We start from the raw sequence: 20,515 nt of genomic DNA on the forward strand, positions 1-20,515 counted from the left end.
TTGGACAAAGACAGTGTCACCAAAAGGGTGGCAGGTTGCTCCAAGCTTAGTGGAGTAAATCTCTGCCCAATAAAGGCACTGGGCAGACAAGGATTAAAATAAACAAATGAGTGACTGTGTTCTTCACTAAGTAGGTGAATCGCCCTTCTGTCCATGAACAAAATTTAGTTTTCCCTGTGGCCCCTTGAATGGCAATGGGGGGCTTATTGCTAGGCCATTCTGGTTTTTTCAGTACAGAGTATGTAGCCCCTGTGTCCACCAGAAATGATACTGGTTTTCCCCCTACTTGAAGAGTTAGCCTGGGATCTTGGGGGTTAAGGGGCATGGAACCCTGACCCCATCAGTCTTCTGTGTCTTCACCCAAATGAAGCACAGTGTTAGTCTTTTCAGGCTTTTCCTGTAACTGGGGCAAGCCTTTTTCCTTACAGTAGGCACATTGGTCTTTATACAACGGTGGGCGTTTTTTCGCCCCCGTGTTGACTGCTCCTTTAGGGGCCTGAGGTTTCTTGGGTTGGCCTTATGTGGCCAGCAGAACCTTAGTTAGTCTTTTAAGCTGCTTATCTTCAGGTGGGTCGCGATTTGCGAAAACCTTTTGGGCTATTTCTACCAACTCTGAAAGAACCTTGCCCTCAAATCCCTCTAATCTCTGCAATCTCCGTTTTATATCGGGTGCAGACTGAGCTACAAAGGCCAACTTAACTGCCCTTGGATTTTCAGGTGCTTCCTGGTCTATGGGTGTATAGATCCGGTTTGCCTCTAGGAGGTGCTCTAGGAATGCACCTGGAGACTGGGCGGGCTGTTGGGTGACTTCACTAACCTTAGATAGGTTTGTGGGTTTTCGGGCTGCAGCTCGAACCCCTCGTAACAGGACCTGGCAAAACCGATCAAGAGCCTCCTTACCTCTATTACTATTTGGGTCCCAATCGGGGCGGCGGGTGGGGAAAAGAGCAGCCAATCGCTCAGGGTCACCTGTGGGGAGACCACTGGGGCCCAGGACAGCCCGTTGGGCCTCTCGGCGGATTCGTTCATGTTCCTCAGAAGTGAACAGAGTCTGTAACAATTGTTGGCATCATCCCAGGTGGGCTGGTGAGTATAAGAGACAGACTCAAGCAGAGACATGAGACCGTGTGGATCAGCGGAAAAGGAAGGGTTCTGGTTTTTCCAGTTGTAAAGATCACTGGTGGTAAAGGGAACATATGCCATAAAAGGGCTGTCTGCCCCTGCGGCCTCACGCAAGGGGAAGAGTCCAGGAGGGGAAGCAGTTGAGGGAGGTGAAGAAGGGGAAGCAGAGGAAGGAGGGGACACTGGTGGGGTGGGACTCTGGAGACGATCAGAGGCCCCAGGGCGGGTGTGGGGGAGATAAGTGGGTTAGACACTTGGGTGGGGTCCTCTGCATAAGGTGGAGGGCAGCAGGTCAGGTCCGGCTCCTCTGGAAATGTTGAGAAAACTTGCTTAGGGGCAGAATCAGGGCGCGGCTTCGTCAGGAGAATGGAGGCCATCTCTCGGTGGCGAGCATTTTTCTTTAACCCTAGAAAACATCTTTTTAACCAAGGAGGAGGGTAAGACAGAATTTCAATCCAAATGAGAATATAAGGTATCTGATCGGGGTGTCCGGGTTTTCTGAAGATGACCTGTCCGACAGCCTGAGCTAAGGGGGGCTAAGAGAGCCCCCTGATGGCCAGCGACACTGAAGGCCGGCCATCAATCTCACAAAGGACTCGCAAGACTTCAAGGTCCACGGGGGCTCCAAAGTCGCAGCCTTCTCTCGGAAGGTGTTAAAGTTCATAAAAAAACATTGGAGGACAGTTGGTCTGGAGGATCCTTGTCCCACGAGGTCCTGTGGAGTTGAAATGGCCAAGCTACACTTATAGCAGGCGACACAAAACGAAACTAGACAAACAAAAGGACTTAAACACAGACCGAAACTAACAAACGATACGCATATAATAAAAGATTTTAAAATCAAAATAAAAGTCCCAACCACCTATAAAAGGTCCCAACGGATCAGAACGACATCTCGTTTGATCCAGGGAAAGAGGCGTCTATGGCTGCGTCCAGCCGAGCCTTTTTCCCAACCAAGGAGTCGACTCACCAAATTCGATGGCGCCTGCCATGGGTTTGTCTCTCTGGGGCTGAAGCACGGCTTTTCAGGAATTCCCCCCTAGAGATCCAAAGAGTCCCAGGGCCAAAAGGACGGTTCTCGAGAGGCTTAAGGGATCCCGGACGAGCCCCCAAATGTTATGGCCAACGTCCGACGGGTAAAAGAAATTTGCCCACAAGAACCGGGTGATAGGAAAAGGAAGAGAGTTTATCTCTAGCAGCCAGGGCTACACAGGCCAATCGAGGAGCGCAGGCCCGAGTTGAAACCTCTCGCAGCTTTTATTTTTAGCTAGGCTGGAATTTTTCAATTTTTCGTGCTTGACACAATCTAGCCAATGCCAGCAAGCCAGCGGTCCATAAGCTAATTTTGTGGTTAGCCCTGTACCCCCTCCCCACCCTGGATTCCTAGTAGGGACTTTCCAGCCTAAAATGGCATTGGCCATGCTACTTTGTTTATTCCCCCATTTATTTTAGCAAGCAACTTGTACAGAAGCAGAATGCGTTTATGTTAAGGTCAGGAGGGGTTGGGGCGTCCCTTAACAAGACTGTGCTTTCAGTGGCTTTACAGAGGCCACAGCTGAGCACCTGGCCTCAGAGGATGTTGGGATTTCACTGCACTATTCGTCTGTCCCTTTTGCCGTTGCCATCATGGTCCCGTCTCCACAATTCCTAGAAGGAAGGGTTGGGGCTGAGGCTGACTGTAGGTTGCGACAGGGCCGGGATGAGGGTGAGGCCAGTGAGGCATTCAGACGCAAAATTTATCGCGGTGCCAAAAATCTATTTTACAAAATGCAATACTGTAAAATAAAAAATCAAAATTAATGCAAAAGTCCATGATGAATCAAATACCAACATTTAAATAGACAGGATCCAACTTTGCACTTGCACGACCCCGCCTCTCTCGCTTCATCCTAATCCCGGGGCGGGATAGAGGAGGGGTGACCGCATCCCTATTTCAAGGGTTAATCATTTCATCATTTACACGTAGAGGACACAGGCAGCCCAGCGCCCCGCCCCGGGTCGCCGGCTTCGGCAGGCGCAGGTGCGAGCCCAGGGCTGCAGCTCGGTGCAGGCGGCCCCGCGGTCCCCCACCGCCAGGTGGCACTTTCGAGTTTCGACGGGCGGCGCCTGCGCAGAGGGGCCGGGCCCGCCCACGCGCGCGATCCGCCCCCGAGCTATGTAAAGAGGCCCGGCTTGGGGTCGCGCTACACTAGACTCCCGTGTCCCTCCGCGCAGGCGGGCGGCCCCGGAGAGCTAGTTCCTGCAAAGGCGGCGACGGCGGCGCCCCGTCCTCATCATGGTGAGTGGACGCGTGGAGGCCGGGAGGGGCAGGGGAGACCGGGGCTGGTCACCACAATGGAAAACAAGAGTATGTAGGGCTTTTCGGGAGGAAGTGGCATGCAAATGAGATCCGGGGTTCCGGACCTGAGTTTGAGCCTTCTCCGTGTTCCAGTGCAGCCCTAAGGTAGGGGGGAAGCGGGGAGACTTGGTTGAAGGGGTGCGGCCGCTGGAGGAGGAAAACGGCGGCGTTTATGAGAAAGGGACTCGGGAACTACAGAAGCTGCTGCTGCTGCCTGGGGACATCCAGCTGGCGGGTGGGCCTGGGCCAGGGCTGCTTAGGACACCGCGCTGGGGCAGCCATTCCTCGCCTTCCCCTGCCCAGGGTCCTGTTTGATAAAACCACTTGCCCGCTAAACTCTCAGGGTGCTGACGGGAGGCCGAGCCAGTACAGAGGAGAAGACAGTTTACAGTAGAAACTGTCGTCACTTGTGGCTTTTAGCAGACAGGAAAACAAGTGGCTCAGAGAGGTGCTGCCGACACACAGCAAAGTGTTAGGCAGAGCTAGACCCTGAACGCAGGTACCCTATGTCGCCCAGTCCTGGGGCAGGCACAAAGACCACGACTTTGTGGGGGCTGGGAGATGGCAGAGGAGGAGGTGGCAGGCTGGTGAATGAAGCCCTTTGTCCAGTGCTCCCCTGCCCCCTACCAGCCCTTGTGTGGGATCATTGTCCCCCCATCCCAGACAAGAGAGTATTATCTGTTGCTGCCATTGTTGGGGGAAGGGAGGCAGTCTTTGGGTAACCCTTCTCCACCCCCACCCTCCTCTGCACACTCAGAGCCAGGGCAGCTGTGACTTTGCCCAGACATAGAGACCCCCCATCTCCAAAGATGTCCTTAATAGTTGCCTAGAATATATAAGTTAGGGCCAGTCCCAGAACTACAGGCACCGGGCCCTCCCTTGCGTGCACTTCCAACACAGTTTCCTTTCAGAGGTGGCAGCAGTGGGTGATCCTTGAGGCTGCAGCTCCAACTAGAGGAAAGTGAAAGTTTAGGAGAGTTTCAGACAAGCCTGCATCTTTCCTTCCACCCTTCTCCTCACCGCCCCTCTCCCAGCCTGGATTAGACCACTGTCCCTGTCTTGGAGGTAGGAAAAACAAATTACTGTCATAACAGGAAACTTGTCACCATATCATATAACCTTAGAGGGAGAATTTGACCCAGTGTTCTCAAATTCATTTTTAGAAGTAGAACCATGTTCCAAAATGAAATATTACACAGAATCCTAAGCTGCAAAAAAATTAAAACTAGGACTGTTGTGACTTCACTGGGAATGGGTCTCAGGCCTTGGGCTATCCAGTGCCTGTGACATCCGTGGCTCCAGAGAAGGAGTCACACATCTAGTCCCAAACCCCCTGCTTGGTGGGAAAGTCTCACATCTAGTCCCCCCAAAACCAGGTGGGAAAACAGGCCCTGAAGGCATGTGGGATTGCAGGCTGGAGCCCTGGACTCTGTTTACTGTAGAAGGGTTCTCTCCTGGCAAGAGCTCCTTGCTGTACTGATAGGGGAGGTTTGGGATAAGGAAGGGTTCTGGTGGTTCTTCTCCTGCAGTGACCTATTAGGGAAATGTCACCCCCATTAATCCCTCTATGCCTGTAAGCCATTTCTGGTTCCCCCTGAATTTTAGATTATACTTGAAACGTCCCACTCATGTTTCTTTATATCATCTTGTATTGCTCAGAGGCAGGTAATTTGTGCCTTTCTCTGTTGAGAAACAACAGAACTTGTTTCTCAGCTCCTAAAGCTGGAGCTCTGCAGGGAACTGTAGGGCCTGCAGAGACACTGGCCTAGAGCTAGCCCTGTACCTGTGAATAGCCTGAGGGAAAAGCACCCAACAGCTGGTGGCTCTGCCTTGGGGAGTCACTGCCACCTGAAGCTGCTTTCACCATTTGAAACTGGAATCTGGGCTGGGCTAGCTCAGTTGGTTAGAGCATGGTGCTGAAAGCACCAAGGTCCAGCGTTGAGTCCCTGTACCAGCCAGCTGCACCCCACTGCCCCCCCCTCCCCCCGCAAAAAAACCCCTGGAATCCTTTTCTGCCCAGTATACAGCAGGAGAAATATAATGGGACAAGAACAAGTCCTACTCTCAGAGTAGAGATCTTCCTGCTCTGTGGAGGGTGAAAGACATCCTTGCAGAGTCTCAACTCGGAAAAACAGGAAAACGCTAGTGACTCTGAAGATAGCCACAAGGCTTGGAATCTGGAAAGTGAAATCACTTATACGCCACACCTCCTCAGGTCCACCAGCCACATAATGTTATCCCTTTATATTCCAAGACCTTTCATAGGCTCTCATCCACCAAACAAGCCTGCAAGGTGTGTATTATTATGGGGACCATGTAATTTCTGGTCCAGATGGGCCCTGAGTGAAATGCGGTGCTAATAGTTACCTGGGTGGTCCTGGGAAAACTGGGGTATATGGTCACCCTAATTGTTGTACTGGATACAGATAAGGATCAATCACTTGCCCCAGGGCAAATGGCTAGTAAGTGGCAGGGTTGAGACACTGTTCTTACTGGCTCTTTCCACTGTATTACACTGTTCCCAACCCTCTTTTTCCTTTCCACTCCCGTTTCTATGACTTGCTTTCCCCTTTTAGATGTAATGCTGGTAAATTTCAGGTTCCGTGGGCCTGTCCTACCTTCCCCTGGTTACAAATGCCTTAAGAGTTTGGGGAAGAGATGCAAAGATCTACACAATGTTAAGCCAGGGAATTCAAACATTTTTGATAGCTCTAAAGTGGCCATGAGTTTGACCAGCTAACGAATGAATGAATTGTAGTGGACTGTTTAAGAATTTATGCTTAATGTCTGAGTTTCTTTCCTCTGGGACCCTGTGGTCTTGGTGGTAGGTGTTAGTGTGCCCCTGCCCCCTGCCCTGACTGCCCATCTTTCTCCCTGCAGTTGTCTCTGGGGATGAGCCCAGGGAGAAGATTGAACTGGTCACCTACTTTGGGAAGAGACCCCCAAGTGTGCTGCACTGCACAACCAAGTTCTGTGACTACGGGAAGGCCACTGGGGCAGATGAGTACGCCCAGCAGGATGTGAGTTCTCCCCAGGGACACTGATGGAAGTGGGGAGGGCAAGGGGCTGCAGTGGCTTCTGGATATGGCTGTCAATGCCAGGCGGGGACCAAAAACTAGACAGCAGCTCAAGAAAAATGGCATCTCCTCCAGTTCTCCTGTCCCCAGGCCTAGTCATGTAGACCTCAGTTGCCCATTTTGAGGAGCCCTCCCAGGCAGTCCCGCATGCCTGTGCATTCATCCCCAAGGCCGGCCCGCCAATGCTTTTGCCTTCTGCAGATTCATGGAGGATGCTGGTTGGCAGTAGGCTCCTGTTCTGGCCTCTCTGGGCCAGCATTAAGTCCCAAAGGCTAGGAATCACTTGCCTCCAGGGAGCCTGATGCACTGAAGTTCCTGTCCCAGATCAGAGGCCCGGCCTTCCCCAAGTGAGAGAGTGCCATAGGACAGTGAAGTTTATTGGCTTAGGCCAGCCCCTTCCCCACCACACAGCTGGAACCCTCCACCACATCTTCAGACACAAGAGTATTGCCCAGGTCTGCCTGGCCCAGGCTGTGACCTCCTTCAGTGTGACCTTCTCAGCAAGGCCTTCTCTGCCTGTCCCCGCATCCTCCCCTTCTCTGTCTGGATTTATGCAGGCATTTTACTTGTTTGTTCATTGGTCTCCTCCCACTTGAACAGGAGCTCCCCGAGGGTGAGGAGTTTTTAGTTTTGTCACCCATGTGTTCCCAGCACCATAGCATAGTTGAATGAATGTGTAACACGTGTCACTACCATCTCTAACCATTCATTCACTTAGCAGTATTTATTAAGCAACTATTACATGCCAGACACTGTTGGGACAAGGGATTGTGAGCAAAAATCCCATGAGAAGCTTTTATGGTCAGATGGGAGAGATGGGTTTTCTCAAAGAATCAGGTAAAACCAGATATATAATGAGATGTAAACCAAAGTGTACAGAGAGGATTTTGACCCAGGGCATGTCTGATCTCACCCTGCCCTCCAGGGTGTTGCCTGGGTCCTGGGGTGAGCCGAGTAGCGGTAACAATAGCCCTTGCTGTGTGCTTGACCCTGTTCTAAGCTCTTCACCCGGTCACTCCGTCAGCCTTCATGTTAATTCAGAGGTAGGTTCTAGTATTATTTCCACCTTACAGGTGAATAAACCAAGACAGCGAGCTTAGAGCACTTGCTCAGCACCCTTGCAGCTAGGAAGGGAGCTAGATGAAGAGCTCAGCAAGTCTGGCACCCCTTCCATCCTGCCTTTCTCACTTCAGCCTGAGCTAGGGGCAAGGCTGCATGCTGCAGGCGATTGCAGATGATGTGCCTTTGTAAGACTTCTGTTCAGCTGCGCTCACTTCTGTTATACTTACCCTTCTCTCCTCCAGGAGTGGCCCACCCTTGGTCAGCTTGTCCCTTTTGAGAGGCCACTACCTCTAGCTCAGACCCCTATTTCTCACTCTCCCTAGGTGGTGAAGAAATCTTACTGCAAGGCCTTCACGCTGACCATCTCTGCCCTCTTTGTGACACCCAAGACAACTGGGGCCCGGGTGGAGTTGAGTGAGCAGGAGCTGCTGTTGTGGCCCAATGACGTGGACAAGCTGTCCCTCACTGAAAGCCTGCCCCGGGGAAGCCGTGCTCACATCACCCTTGGCTGTGCAGCTGACGTGGAGGCTGTGCAGACAGGCATTGACCTCTTAGAGATTATATGGCAGGAGAAGGGGGGCAACCGAGGCGAGGAGGTAGGTGAGCTAAGCCGGGGCAAGCTCTACTCCTTGGGCAATGGGCGCTGGATGCTGAGTCTGGCCAAGAAGATGGAGGTCAGGGCTATCTTCACGGGATACTACGGGAAAGGCAAAGCTGTGCCCACGCACGGCAGCCGGAAGGGGGGTGCCCTGCAGTCCTGCACCATCATATGAGTGTTCTCAGCAGCGCAGCCCCTTGCTCTTTAGAAGGGAAGGGGAGAACAGGGAAACACCCTCCGTTTGACCTGTGCTTTAAGATCTTTTTTTTTTTTACTCAAAGTTAATCTAACCTGTAACTTTTTGAAAACTTGTAAAATAACTGCCCTTCCCTTCCTGCCTGCCCTCTTCCCCTCTGATACTCAAGCTCTCAACACAGGGGGAGTAGGTAGGCACCATTCAGGAACCTGAGCCTGGAGCTGCAGCCAGAACTCCAAGCTCTGCTGTGCCCCCAGGTACTGGCAGGCCCAGGCCCACTGCTCTGGCCAGGGGTGGGCCAGTGGAGAGAGACCTCAGAGCTGCATAAAGCCAGCTGACTGAAGGCAAAGGTAATGAGGCTGGGCTCGTAACCACAGCTAGGGAAAACTAGCGGCAGCTGTGGGAGGGGAGGGTCCTTGGGCTTTTTTCCCGTTTCTTAATCAGTATTAGCCTCAGGAAGGCCGGGGCTATTTACCAGCACAGACAAAAGGGGTTTACCTCCCACCTTCAGTCCTAGGTTCCTGTCCCCTCCTTCGCACCGTAACTAGGTAATAGTTTGATAACCAGGGAAGAAAACAGAATAAACAACAGCCACATGCCAGGCTGGCTACTGGTCTCACTCCAGGACGGGGACGGGCTGGCCATCCTGTCCAGTGGTGGGGCTCTCTTGTGAGCATGGGGAGATCAAGGCCAGAGACAGCATGTTGGTGGGGAAGCTCCCGTCTTGCTGTCTGCCCAGCCCATCTTGCCTCCATGGTGCCTCTGGAGGCCTCTGGGCCTCCTCTAAAGGGGGTTGGTGGGTACTAAGAGCTGATGGAGTAGACCCCTAGCTGGTAAGGACCAAGTCCCACCTGTTGCCTCTGGGAAGGGACTTTTAACACTGCTACATGTGTTATGGTTCCTGGGGTGCCCTCCACTGCCCTCTGCTCAGTAACAGGGCCTTGCTAATCAGGTTGTCAGTCAATGGAAGTGCTTGAGATTTAAGTTACTATCCTGGCTTTGCCCAATCTTAGCAACTTGTAAGACTGATAATGAAATAAATCATGTTAATCCTAGCCGTGTGCAGTCTCTCTCACCCTCCTGTGCCCAGCTCGGTCTTCCCTAAGGCTAGGGCTGGGTGTATTAGGACTGGCTTTGTCTCACAGCCTGGGGCCATCGGTCCTGTCTCCCCTCTGCTGGCTGGGTACAGCTGTGGTGAGGTTGGGCAGCTGAACAGTGTTGGCTTTCATGAAGAGGCAGAAAGGAGAGAGGCTGGCCTTACACTCATGTAGGAGGTGGGGGCTGGTTGGGAATGAAGGATGTGGAGCACAAAGCCTCTCGCCCCCCCATTAACCAGGGCAAGAGGCCACAGGTGTCCCCAGCTCAATCGGACCAGAAAGATTTCTCAGCAAGACCCCAAGTTCCTAGTATAGGTTTTCTCCAGTTCTCTAGGAAAGGCTACCTCCAGGACAGTGCTACTCAAACACAAGGAAAGAGGTAGCATTCAGGAGTCCCTTCCAGGCCAACAGGAGCCTAGACAGCCACATGGGAAACTTCCTGGGCCTAACAGTCATTTCACCACAGCCCAGGCACCAAAGGGTGAAGACTGGAAAGAAAGGGGCAGGAACTGTCTTTCTGGTTCAAGGCCTTCCCTGGGTCATCTCTATTACCAAAGCACCACAGATCTACACTGCGGCTTCAGCCAAAGCCTCAAGTGTCTGCCCAGAACTCCTAAGATGGTTACTTACAAGAACACTAAGCTGACTGAGCAGCATGACACATGCGACTGCTTCCTTCCCCGGCTTGCCCCGGATGTAGAAAGGGAAACCAGTGAAGAAGGCAAGGGGCATTTGCTAAGAATGGTGTTTCCAACCATATGAGCTGAATGTCAGTGACCAGCCCCAGGCTCTGGAGCTGCTTGTTCAATTGAAAGGGCCAGGAGGCAGGATTTCACCCTCATCTCCATCTCCTTCAAGCCCACGTTGGCAACCAGTCCTGCCTTCTGAACTTGCATCCCCACCACCGAATGCTCAGCACTCACTCGCTGTGTGAACAGGCTTGGGAGAGGCCGCCGGCCCCCCGCCGTCCCCAGGCTCGGCTCGGCGGCACGCCCGCGCTCCTCCTGTGGCAGCTTGCTGAACCTAAGTCCACGCTGGGATCAGTTCCATGCTGGGGACTCAGCGCTGGCCCCACTGACTCTGAAGTGACAGAAAGCAGCTGCCAGAGCAGAGGGCCAGAAAGGGTCAAAACATTTTATTCTCTTCTTTTTTTTCTTTTTTAATAAAGTTAAACAGTAAAACAAAAATTCACAGGCTGCCTCCCTGTTCACCCCCCAACCTCCCATCCCTTCCCACAGTCTTCGGCACTGGCTCCCTCTCCTTCACCCCACTCACACAGACATGGGGTATCCAACTGAGAAAATGAAACTGCTCCAAGTACACGAAGACATGATGAAGGGAGGAGGTGAACTGTGTCCACATTCAAGGTTCAACTGAGTGAGTGCATTTCTGTGTTCTGGGTGGTTGCCGTTCATTAGCCAAACTGAAAAAAGAAATTTCCCGGACCAGATGCTGAAAGGGAAAAGAAGGGCTTGTTAGCTAGCCCTGGATTTTCTAGGGAAGGTGACTGCTCTGATCATTGAGAAGACTTCGAGGGCTGCTTCAAACTCAAGTACAAAGAAAGAAACTCTCAGGGTGTCAAACAGTCTGGGTGCTGGGGTACGAGAGGGAGCACATGAGTACATTAAACGTATATAGCTTCTGGACATCTTCGCTCTTGCAGAGAAGCCGAGCTACTAGGCATTAGAGACGCCTCCCTGACCCTGCAGAGATGCCATGCTAATGGTCCCAAGGCAAGGTGTGCCTGGGAACCTCCCCTCCTGCTCAGCAACAGCTGAGGGGACAGATGCCCCCACTCATTCTGACTCCCAAAGAGCTGCGTAGGTGGGGAGTCACCTTATGATCTGAGAACTCCCAAGAACAGCAGGTGTACCCACCTTCAAAGCTGAAGCTCCCAGGACTGCCAAAAAATGCCTTGAAGATATTGTTTGCATCAAAATCTGTGGAGCAGTGAGAGTAACATGGAAGGAACAAAAAGGTGAAAAAAAATTAGAAGTGTTAGAAGAGGAACTTATGACACTGATAAGGGGTCTCCAGAGCTTTCCCAGACAGTATCACTCCTCTCCTTTCCCCACACTGCAGACTAGAGGTGAGCAAATCTGCCCCACCCTGTGATCCCACTTCTAAAGGATATGTTCCCTTTTCCTTCCAAGTGTCGTCCAAAAGGAAAGCTTTCTCTGCCTCACCCAGCTTTGCTGGTCTGTCCTCTCAACAACTGGGAATGCCATTTGCACTTACTGATACAAGACTTACACGTTCTATCTCCCTATAATGCTGGGGCAGCTACTGAAAAGGCTAAAGTTTATCACTTAGATACACCGAAAATAAATATGAGAACAAGATCTATGATTTACTGTGTCTCTTTGATTCTGTTCTATTAGTCTGTTTAAACTGTATGTCAGAAAAAAAAGCTAGGTTTATTAAGCACCTACTAGGTGCTAAATCATGGTGCTGGGACTTTGCATACATTATATCATTTAATCCCTAGTAACTATTTGTCAGGGTAAGTCATATTCCCAATTTAGATTCAACAAAACATACATAGCAAGTTCAAGTAACTTTGCTTAAGATCACATGGCCAGTAAAAACAGCAGAACTGGAAATTCCAGCTCCTATACGACTCTAGAGCTGTGCTCTTTTCACTAGGCCACAGCAGGTCTGATGGCCCCAGCCCCAACTGACTTCCTAAGCTGCACAGACGGACTGATTTCCACCAGCAGATCCCACAGCCACATCATGTCCAGAAGTGCCAGGATATCTGCTCATCTGCCCGGGTCCCCTGGCTCGGTGAATGGCCCCACGAGTCAGCTATGTCAGAGCCGCTCTCAACTTCGTCCTTTCCCTCTCCCCAACACACACGATCAACAGCCAATTCCTGCTGAGTCTACCACTATCTCCACTTGCGCCCTCCAGTCCTGTCCTGCCTACTGTATCCTCCTCCCATTCCTCTCCTCCATCATCCCCTCTCTTCTCTTCACTGCCATCACACATATCTTTCTGGAGCCTAACTCTGGTCCCTAGTGCCTCTACTTAAAACTCTCCAATAGCTCTCGGCTGCTGATAGTTCTTCTCAACTGCTGAGCAGAGCAATATGTTTCTTATCGGTGAACTCACTCACACCCCTGCCCTGAACTGGAGAAGATTCAGGATTATTGTGTAATCATCATCATTCTTATTTGAAATTCCAGTAGATTTTCTTAGTCATCAGCATCATGCTCTAGCCAAGGGAGCTAACCGGCCAGCCCTCAAACCTGCTCTACTTGACTGCATTTATTTGACTCCATGTCTGTTATTCTGTTTAGACCAGAGATCAAATCTGGCCTATGGGCTGGAACTTGCAAACACCTGGACTGTGGATTTCTGAAGGCTAGGGAGCCTATTTGATTTATCCTTGTTTTCTCCATCAGCCAACATGGTGCCTCACACATTACAGGTATTCATCAAGGGAATGCTTTACAAATCACTGTGTGTCACAGGCTGATTACGTACAGACTCTCCCTGTGGAGTATCTTTAGAACATTTCACAGACATTGGATTCATCCCAGGCTGCCCCAACCAACTCACCACCCATATTCATGCCCTCCTCATCCAGGTCCTGTCCACTGTCATAGCGAGTCTTTTTCTTGGGATCAGAGAGGATGGTAAAGGCCTCTCCGACTTCCTTGAACTTTTTCTCCTCTTCCTTCTGAACCTCGGCACTGGCTCCACTGTGCCGATCTAAACAGAGGAGTGTAAGAATGAAATCAGAGTCTCAAGAAAACAAAGTTTAAGAGAAAAACCACTTTATGTCTGATTTTGGAATCTGGTTATTTCCCAAAACGTAGAGGGTATAGAACTCAGCAACACCTTATTCCCAGCTGACGAACCTCTCCAAGGCTTCCACACCGGACTGAGGTTGGCAGTGGCCCTGCCTTACGGGTTCTTCCCACTGAGACTCCCCCACCAGCTCTACCTGGATGGTGCATCAAGGCCCGTTTCCGGTAAGCTTTCTTGATCTCATCCTCAGAGGCGTTCTTGTCCACTCCCAGAATCTTGTAGTAATCTTTCCTCTTACTCTTCTTCAGCTCCAGCTGTGCATTTTTCAGAAGCTGTTTGTGTTCTAGAGGGAAACATCTGACATCAGTAGACAAATCTGATTCTGGTTTCCCTTGCTGGGTCTCAGCCTAGCTGCCTAGGAGTTAGAAGCCTTGTTAACCATGTTAGGGGCTTTTATGGTGCTTTCTTCTGGAGATTTAAAAAAATTTACTCTAAATACTTAGGTTTCTCACATTAACCTCATCACACAGAAAAGGAAGTAGAAGTGACAAGGAGGATTTGGGACTAGAAAACAGGTGCCTCGTGCCCCCAGTCCAGGATCTCTGTCCACTTCCTCCCAGCTGGTGAACAGATAAGCCCAAGGTACATCCCTGATGCCTGAATCAAACTACTCTGTGTCCAGCTTTAGGGCCTACAAGTAAGACCACACAGTTCTCTGGGAAACAAATGCTCTCAAGCTCCTTTACCTTTTGTTTTCTCCGTCTGATACACTTTCTCATAGTCCCGCACTGCTTCGTCATACTGTTCTGTGTCCATGTAACTGAGAAGGAAATATAGGGCAATACAGGACTCAGACATAATAGCAGTGGTCTTTGGTATCACTCTAGGGGAAGAGGCATGGCTCAAGCAAGAGACACACACTTTTGGAAAGATGCTTTATGAAACAGGATCCCTGAACCTAGCAACGAGAGAAAATTAGCTATCAGTTCCTGAAGGAAGAAAAGACACAGGCCTAGTGGCACTTGTGCCCAACCAGCAAAAGTGATGCTCCGCTCTGAATGGAAAGCAACCAAGCAGAAAAAGTTCCTTCTGACACAGAGCCACTCAAGAGGCATCTGGACTGCCTTAGGAAAGGTAAGGTGAAGGCACTTACTTGATTACTTGGGATTCAAACACACAAGAGAAAGATTATCAAGTGAGATAAATGGATATGAAAGAGCTTTGAAACCTACAGTGCCATAAACATGCAGGGCTAGCTCTAACCCAGAGTAGAAGTGGGATTAATGTAAGCCACTAGAAGGATCAAGTTCAAGGTGGTGGCTGCTGGCAAGTGCTTCCATTAAGACCAGTCGATCTGAGAGATGTACTCATAGGTAAATGAGATAGAAAAGGAGACTCTAAACACTGGTTTGCTTCTATTTTGGTAGTGCAAAAGAAAGGTTTTCCCCTGGGAGGAATCTAGCTTAACAGGCTGACTGCCAGACCTTTTAAGTGTGTCTCTTCCACAGAAGCAAGTGGCATTTTTCTGTGTCCTGATAAGATCACTGGCACCAAGACTGACCTACCAATTAAACAGACTGTGGTTGGGGTTCTAGAGACAGAGACAGACACCATCAGCTGGGGAATGGGAAGTGACCACACAGCAGCTAGCTGCTGTACAACAGAGATTCAGTTTGTTACACTGCTACCACACTGTCCATCTTTGCAACCATCACAGACCCCCACCAGCTATGGAGGCCAGGGCAGGGAGAGAGCTACCAGTGTGGCTGGCCAAAGAAAAGCCCAATATCTTAGGCATCTCTGGTTTTCTGGCAACATCCTCATTATGACTTTAAAAAACCAATGCCCAGCAGACACAGGGCACAAATGTTACTATTTACAGAATAAAATGTAATATAATTTGAAGTACAAGTAAAACAAAATTGATAACTGAGAGCCCTTCCCTGGGTGAAGAATGATCTGACAAACAAGTGACGCTGATGACATTTCCAGGCCCATATGCAATGTAGTAAATAAGCTATGCTACAGAGATTTGCATTTTTACTTCACACTTTATAAAATTCAAGGATATCCTTACATTTTAAATGTTTTAAAAAGTTGAAGAAAAAGAAAAGTAGGGTGTTAAGGAAAAAGGGAGAACCCTAGCTGATGAAGGGAGATGTAGCAAAGAACTGGCATCTCTCCAACTTCCAGGGTAAGCTGAGGCAGACTGGGGCAGTAGTTAGGCCTCTAGTAAAGCTTTGCCCAGAGCTAATCTCCAGTACTTCTTGTCAGTCCCAGCTGCTTGAGGGGACTGCTGTCAAGTACTCAGCCAACTGTGCTAAACAGGGCATGCTGTCCCCCAGTAGTGGGATCTTAGAGGTGGAAGCACTGTTTCTCCCACAAAGATAAGGAGATGTCTGATCAAAGCAATTACTGATTTTTGTTTATTGTGCACACACGAAGAGAGGAATCCTCCATCCTATTATCCTCCTAAGAAATCAAGAATTTTCAGTTCTCCTCTCATTCCGTTCAAACGCTACACAGTATTCCATGGAGTTGATGCAGTACCACGCATCTGAAATGACACGTTCATGTTCATGAAGGGGAGCCACCCCCTTCCTGCTAGATATTTAGGTGATTGTCCTTTTTAGTATTATAGATAAAACTGCAGGAAACACCTTCAAGCATTTTGAGTCTGTTTAAGTCTTTAGATGGGTCAAAGGGTACTCTTCTGTCCTCCAAAGCTTCTACTTTTGTCTGCCAGTGGTTTGCAAAGATGGAATGACTGATGGTTCGTCTCACGGAATCTCTGTAATTCCACGTATGTTTCTGTTGGACAGACTTATGAGACGGGGTAGCTTAAACTACGAGCTCATCAGGCATCAGTAACAGCAACTGTTCTTTGGGTATGACATTTCATAATAAGGAATCGAGCAGGTGTTGGAGGACAGGTATAAAACAAATACGTTTTCCTTTAGGAATTTTAAAGACAGGAATTTCCTCTCTGCCTGGGGAATAATCTGAAATAAGAAGAGATGGATACCTGAGAGAGGTCTCTCCCAGCCCGTGTTAATGTTCCTGTCTGAAGAAAATCATCTGGTGGGTCCAAGAGTGAGAGGACTATGTGTGCTGCGGAGCACCGTGACTCGGGAGCCAATCTGGCCACTAGAGGTAGGCCTATTTTGGCTCATAAGTCATCTTGTCAGACAGGGAGTCCCTCTGCTCAAAACACACATGCACAGACTACCCATCCAGGATATTCCAAAAGGGAGTACATTACACTACTGGGAGGCTGAGCCAGCTTAAATCCCTTCTAACCATAAGACTGTCTTCCCTTGACCAAGACAATCAGGCTAAGAACAACTCTCAACTGTCTCCAAGAAATACTTTATTTCTTCATCTTCCAAGCACCATCCATTCATTCAATAAAACATTTACTGAGTGAGCACCTATGTGCCAAGCACTGTGCCAAGTTAGAGCAAAAGTGTACAACACAAAATAAAATCTCCAAAGGAAATGGATTTAAACTTTAACAAAAGGAATTTGGGTCAGACATCAGAGGAAACTTACTGACCGTGAGGGGTGTTACACAGGCATGGGAGACTGAGGGAGCTTGTGCAATCTCCTCCGCTGGAGGTCTATAAAGATAGTCTAGGGCTGGAACAATCCCACCTAGAGGCAGGGGGAAGGACCAAATGACCTCACGACATCCCTGGGTCTGCTTCATCATCCACAATGCATTTCCCCTGGTAGGCCAGCAGCAACTCCCCCTTCCCCCTACCCGCCAGAGGTACTTACCACTGGGCTCTTCTCAAGTAGGCTTTTATATAAGTGTCATCGAGCTTCACTGCATTTGTGCAGTCTTCTATTGCATCATCTAGTTTCCTAAGCTTCAGGAGAGAGAGAACAGTCATACTTCACATCTTTGGTGATTAAGGGAGCCCAGAAGCTGTGCACACAACTTCAAAATTCTAAGAAAATCAGTCTTGCTGGCCCCTGTCACACTAGGTTCTTATTCTTGGTCACTGGGAATGCCAGTGTCTCAGAGGGCTAAGGGTACCAAATTTTAAACTGGTTTCTTTTCTATACGATGTAAGCCACACACATTTATCTGCAAGGATAAACTGCCTCTACCACTCCATGTTAGTGCCCAACCACAACATGGAAACAGTAAGGGTGGTTCCTGCCCTCCCATCTTCCAAAGGCTGATTAGAGATACTGGAATTACTGTGATTTTTGACTACTAGGACTCCACAAGGACAAGGAGCCTACTCTGTTTCTCATGATGTGTAGGGATACAGGGGCACTCAGGTCACTTTCATCCATGCACGGTAACCATCAGTTATAGAAGAGAAAAAAATTAACCCTGCCTCATACTCTAATTTCCTCCAAATCACTTAAAAAAAAGAAAAGGCAACAATTCTTTCTTAAAATTACCCCAAATCCTCTAGCCATTCTCTTACTAGAGGAAAGAGACTTTGAGAAAGAACTGGTAGGAATATCCTTCTAAATTATCCCTCAAGTGCCCCTGAATTCCATAGAAAAGATAAAAGCTTGCCTCTCAGAAGGTAGTTCCTAACAAGCTGAGATATTAATCAAAACAATTTTTCCTTTTTCATCTGGTTTACCCTCATTGGGCAGATTTCCCAAGACCTCTTTAAGTTCCCTTAAAATATCTCCATAGGCTCCAAGACCCAGACCGAGTGCTTACCTTGGCGTTAACCGTACCCCGATTACAGTAGAGCTTAGCATTTGTTTTTATATTATTGGGGTCTATCCCCAGGGCTTCTGTGTACAGTTCATATGCTAGCTTGTAATTTCCTTCCTTAAATGCTTTATTCCCATCTTCTTTCTTTGCTTTAAGTGCTTTGGCATTCTACAGAGAAAAGCAAGGGGAGGTGAGCTCGCGTCCAGAGAGTATGAGACGACTATACACAGAGGCCTGAGTCTATAAGGGCACTTCACAAAGTTGGTGGGAAAATGGAATTAAAAGATAACACAAAGCTTTTTCTGAGTTGTTTTTTGTTTCTTGGTGGGGGCAGCTGCCAGTAGAGGTATCTGTACCCTTGACCTTGGTGTTGTGACACTGCGTTCTACCAGCCAGCCTCTTATGAGCTTTCTGAAGTACCCTCACATTTTCAGTCTCTTTAATTCCAGTGGGTTAGCATCACACAATTCCCCCACCACACCCCCTGGGCTATTTGTTGCTCACTGATGCTTCCTAGAGAGTGGATGGGGAAACCAAGATTTACAGAAGAAAACCGAAATAAGCCCTGTGGTACCACGGGTTTGCCTCTACTCTCCAAGACAAGCATTACTATCTTTTCTTCACTGAGGAGAAAAAAGAAAAGAAAAAAAAAAAAAAAAAAAACCCACTTAGGTATTAAAAGGATCTGACCCTATATGATCATATTTACCTTTAGATAAGTAAAAGTCATCCTAAAATAATTTCTAATGTAAGGACCAAGGATCCTTACAAAGCAGGAAGAGGAGCTATCACATCTTCTGTAATTCTAAAACCTTCCACTCTAATCATCTTAAAGGCCCAAGAAGAAAACTTTCTTTCCCATTCAGATCTGGTGCTTAGAACTTACTCTGCAAGCAATGCAGGCCTTCTCATGATCGGGAGCCATCCTGAGAGCCTGTACAAAAAACTGAACCGCCTTCTCAATACAATCTTCATAATAAAGGCAAAGACCTCGTACATACAGAGCATCTGCATTGGTGGAATCCATTCGTAATATATCACTGCAATAGCCAGAAAAGGCATATTCAGCTATGGTTTGGAATGTCCCCACCATCACTACCATTTGTGGCCAGGTTTTTCCTTGACCATGTGTCTAATATTAGAAGTATCCAAAGGTAGACAGATTCCTAAAAACTCTTCTTAAACCTTCCCAAAACAATCTACCTATATTTATCTTTGAAACACTTCTTGTATTGCACACTCCTTATGATATTAGAATAGGGGTTGGCAAACTATAGCCCACAGGGCCAAATCCTTTCTGCCACTGGTTTTTGCAAATAACATTTTATTAAAACACAGCCAAACCCATATTCATTCATCTGTTATCAATGGCTGCTCTTGCACTACAACGGCAGAGGTGAGCAAAGACCCTATGGCCTGCAAAGGCTGAAATATTTACTATCTGGCCCTTTACAAAGTTTTGCCAACCCCTGGAGTAGAAGGAAAAGGACTACACTGGGGAAAAAAAAACAACCAAAAAACTCATGTAACATAATTTGTTCTTTCATATATAGCTCACGTACCTACTGTACTACAATACTCCTATATACCCTGTGGGTTTTCAAATCTGGTCTAAATTTTGGCTTTAAGACCCAGGAATTTTGGTAGCCCTAGCTGGCCTACCCATAGACAACATAGTAGCTAGCTCCTGTTCTAAAAAGCAGTCAGACAGCATAAGTCCAGTAGTGTCTGGCAATTCAATGCTAAACTGGCTTGATTACATACCTGGCCACAGATTGTGCTTCTGGATAACGACCCAACATTGCTAAACACTCTGCTTTGAGGATTTTGAAGCGATGGCAGGCAGGGGCAAATTCTAGGGCACGATCCATGCAGAAAACAACCTATGGAAAAGAAGAGAGCAAATACAGTTCTTCATTCTAGACTCTAGAAATGTCTTCAGTTTAGTTTGGTCACAGGCAACAGACAGATTCAAAGCTCAAAGAAGTTCCCCTAGATCCACTGTTGAGCAGGAAAGTAATATCACAGTTTAAAATCATACCTAATTAATTAAAGCACTAAATGAGGTGAGCAGTTGACTCAGATGATAATGAGCGCAAACATTTACTGAGTACTTTATACATTAACCCATTTAATTCTCACAATTTTATGAAATAGGTAACATTATTACTTTTATTTTACTGATGAGAAAACTAAGGCACAGGAACCAAGGTTCAAGGTCACCAAAATTAGTAATTGATAGAAATAGAATTTGATCTTAGACACTAAGACTCCAGAGCCTATCACAGTGCTAAGCTGCCTCCCCAGTGAATCATATCCATAGTGACTGTGATCGAAACTCACATTCTTCTCACAAACACTGTTATTGCTACTTTGCATAATTCAACCTGCTTAGTCTGTTAAGCAAGACAAGGAATAGCAAAAATAACCTGCTACAGAATCACTGCTCTCTACGTTATCAAAATTGTTCAGTTTCCTCCTTCCCTGAGCAAAGAACCTCACATCTCACTGAGTACAATGGTGGCCCCTCTTCCACCTATATTTTTTTTTTTTTTTTTTTTTTTTTTTTTTTCCGGTGC

At 48.3% G+C, this 20,515-nt stretch overlaps 2 protein-coding genes across 4 annotated transcripts in view; one reads left to right on the forward strand and one right to left on the reverse strand.

Moving 5' to 3' along the window:
* The first annotated feature begins 2,821 nt into the window (after window positions 1-2,821).
* CNP (2',3'-cyclic nucleotide 3' phosphodiesterase) lies at window positions 2,822-9,448 on the forward strand. Its single transcript, XM_008571088.1, has 5 exons — window positions 2,822-2,827; window positions 3,554-3,691; window positions 5,726-5,753; window positions 6,341-6,480; window positions 7,923-9,448. Exons 1-5 carry the CDS (start codon window positions 2,822-2,824, stop codon window positions 8,370-8,372), a joined length of 762 nt encoding a protein of 253 aa, XP_008569310.1. The 3' UTR covers window positions 8,373-9,448.
* Window positions 9,449-10,592: 1,144 nt separating this feature from the next.
* DNAJC7 (DnaJ (Hsp40) homolog, subfamily C, member 7) overlaps window positions 10,593-20,515 on the reverse strand; it is a 31,089-nt gene continuing 21,166 nt past the window's right edge. For all 3 annotated transcript variants that reach the window (XM_008571082.1, XM_008571080.1, XM_008571081.1), the window contains exons 6-14: window positions 19,701-19,819; window positions 18,823-18,976; window positions 17,940-18,104; window positions 17,027-17,118; window positions 13,993-14,066; window positions 13,443-13,589; window positions 13,055-13,207; window positions 11,368-11,430; window positions 10,593-10,942 (exon numbers count right to left, since the gene is read on the reverse strand). In XM_008571082.1, the coding sequence (XP_008569304.1) occupies window positions 10,905-10,942; window positions 11,368-11,430; window positions 13,055-13,207; window positions 13,443-13,589; window positions 13,993-14,066; window positions 17,027-17,118; window positions 17,940-18,104; window positions 18,823-18,976; window positions 19,701-19,819 (1,005 nt within the window). In that variant the 3' untranslated portion in view covers window positions 10,593-10,904. The remainder of the gene's footprint in view (window positions 10,943-11,367; window positions 11,431-13,054; window positions 13,208-13,442; window positions 13,590-13,992; window positions 14,067-17,026; window positions 17,119-17,939; window positions 18,105-18,822; window positions 18,977-19,700; window positions 19,820-20,515) is intronic.

Source organism: Galeopterus variegatus, unplaced genomic scaffold, assembly GCF_000696425.1.
Source record: "Galeopterus variegatus unplaced genomic scaffold, G_variegatus-3.0.2 Scaffold658, whole genome shotgun sequence".
Taxonomy (NCBI): domain Eukaryota; kingdom Metazoa; phylum Chordata; class Mammalia; order Dermoptera; family Cynocephalidae; genus Galeopterus; species Galeopterus variegatus.